This window comes from Epargyreus clarus, unplaced genomic scaffold (assembly GCF_041222505.1).
Source record: "Epargyreus clarus isolate Ecla_fem2 unplaced genomic scaffold, WU_Ecla_fem_2.2 ptg000009l, whole genome shotgun sequence".
In the NCBI taxonomy this organism is placed as follows: Eukaryota; Metazoa; Arthropoda; class Insecta; order Lepidoptera; family Hesperiidae; genus Epargyreus; species Epargyreus clarus.
The window spans coordinates 3,116,160-3,118,441 of NW_027332217.1; the positions used below are offsets into that span (position 1 = coordinate 3,116,160).

At 33.2% G+C, this 2,282-nt stretch overlaps 1 protein-coding gene across 1 annotated transcript; it reads left to right on the plus strand.

The window, feature by feature from the left end:
* The first annotated feature begins 249 nt into the window (after positions 1 to 249).
* Positions 250 to 1,964, plus strand: LOC140744641 (uncharacterized). Its single transcript, XM_073076258.1, has 2 exons — positions 250 to 438; positions 814 to 1,964. The coding sequence occupies exon 2, from the start codon at positions 826 to 828 to the stop codon at positions 1,843 to 1,845; it is 1,020 nt and encodes a 339-aa protein (XP_072932359.1). The 5' UTR covers positions 250 to 438; positions 814 to 825; the 3' UTR covers positions 1,846 to 1,964.
* The last annotated feature ends 318 nt before the right edge of the window (positions 1,965 to 2,282 follow it).

The following is a 2,282-nucleotide window of genomic DNA, read 5'->3' on the forward strand; positions in this document are numbered from 1 at the left end:
TTTATGTTTATTTAATATTTTAAATAAGAAATATGTGCAATTTTGGCAATGAATGTACTTGGATAGGAAATTATTATGCTACAAAATAGTAATGAAGATTTTAATATTAATCGAAATTCTTCATTAAAAAATTATAATATAATTTCAAGACATGTAATGTTTATATTTGTATTAAAAATGTTTACATATTTTTATTACGAGGCTGAATGAAATATTTAGTGAAACTAATTTAAATGTCAAAGATTATTTCCTTCTACCGACATAAACTGTGATAGTTATTAATATTTTTATTTTAATTTGCGTCTTTTGCAATAATTATTAGCCATTTTATATGTCATGACGAAAGTATTCGATACTTAATATTTAATTATTGGCCACAAGCACAGAATAAACATAATACAGATTTTTTAAAATGAAGCTTTGTACCTCGCGTTTAAAGTAAGTACCTACATAATTATTCTTCAATCCGTTGTGTAACATTTTTTCTGACCAATAAGACATAAAGCATTCCACCTTAGTCCTCAGGGATAGTAATGCATCTGCGGTTTCCAATAGCAATGCTATCTGAGTTAATTATCGATTACTATAAGAAACAGTAGCTACTTACCATCAGATGGACTGCATGCTGCCTGCAGCAAAGAACTGCAGCATAGAATATATAATATAAAATAATAAGAGTGTTTAGAAAAAATATATTTTTCAAATAGAAGTGTATATGTATATTCATGTAATGATACGAATCATCACGAATATGTTAAAATGATATTTTGTAGAAAAAACACTCTGTTATTAATAACAATATTCCCATTCCAGGTATGTTAAACAATGGCTCTTAAAACGTCCCCAAAGAAAGTAAATACAATCAAGAAGAGCGGCAAAGTAAAGAAAGGGAATAAAAGGAACAATTTAGTCGCAGGATTTCTCAAAGACAAGTCGAATAAAATACCCGAGATCGCTGCCACAGCTGCGCCGAATTGTATATGCGGAAACGTTTATAAAAATTGTGAATATCATCAATTTGCAAGTGTATATCCTGTAGTTAAAGCTATGGCAACTTATTATCCACAATATCAGCTGCAAAGGTATACTTACCCGATCATGACAGAATGGAGTCCCATAGTGAGTACCGTTCAGACGCCAACTTTGTACACCGCTGCTGTGCCCGTACCCGTTTTACTGACAACGCCACAAGTTGTCACACAAATATGTCCATACACAGGTGCTTTGGTCTCTGAACCTGTTTTGACTTCTGTAATCCCTAATACAGTCGTAACAGAGATAATACCCGTTGTTTCTAACGCGTATAAGCCAATTGTATCCTATTCAAATGAACAAATAACAGCACCGCTTATAGACAATGTGAATAAGCAATCTTCTATAGATGCAGAGTTAATGCCTGAGCAGATTACATCAGATGAGAATGTACAGATAGACCCTTTAGAGTTTTATTTGACGTTACCCAAAGAACTGTTCCCAACAGCAAGAATGTTCTCATTAGACCCAAATCCAATAATAGATGAATTTTGTAAAATGGCTAACATCAGTGACAATACGTCGTGGATTTTAGATCTAGAATTCGGTATTCCAAGGGTTCCTATCACAAGAGCAATACCAGTTTATGACGTGCAATTTAATAGTATCCATTGTAAAAATACACCGGGCGCGATTCATCCAGGTTTTGAAAGCTGTAGCTACGATTTCAAACGAGTTATTCTTTTCTATTATGATTGTATTATATCGACTTGGTACAAGGGCTACATAATCATGAACTACGATAAATCGGTGAAGAATTTCCAGTCATGGTTGCTGTTGCCGATGCAAATTTTCGGAATGTGCTGGCCGTAGCATGTTGCATGTTAGCCGTAAGCGGGCATAGTTTTGTAAATTTTGTAAATTTCTGTAGGTAGATTAATTTTATGCATCGTATTTTTAAATGCTTGAATTTTAATAAACGCTAAAGTAATTTAATTTTTTCATTTATTTAAAGCGAGCTTAGCTTTTTACTGTTTGAAATTCCCACGTTTACCCAATTTTTATCAGCGTGAAATTTCGGTTGGAACATTCCTTTTAGCTCTTTCAGCGTTAACTCCAATATAACCTTGTTAAGCAAAGCAGATTTAAAGCAAATTTAGTACCCGAGCAGCGTTTTAATTCTCATTAGTTGCATTTTCAGAGAAGCCGTAGATGTAATTCGTATATAATTTCACACCGCTTTCCCTCTTATCACCAACCTCCATTGACCTATATTTACATTATTAGTGATGTTCCTTAGTATTCGTGAC

What these genes read in the sequence shown, in the direction of transcription:
- LOC140744641 (XM_073076258.1), top strand. Translation starts at nt 826, where the DNA reads ATGGCTCTTAAAACGTCCCCAAAGAAAGTAAATACAATCAAGAAGAGC.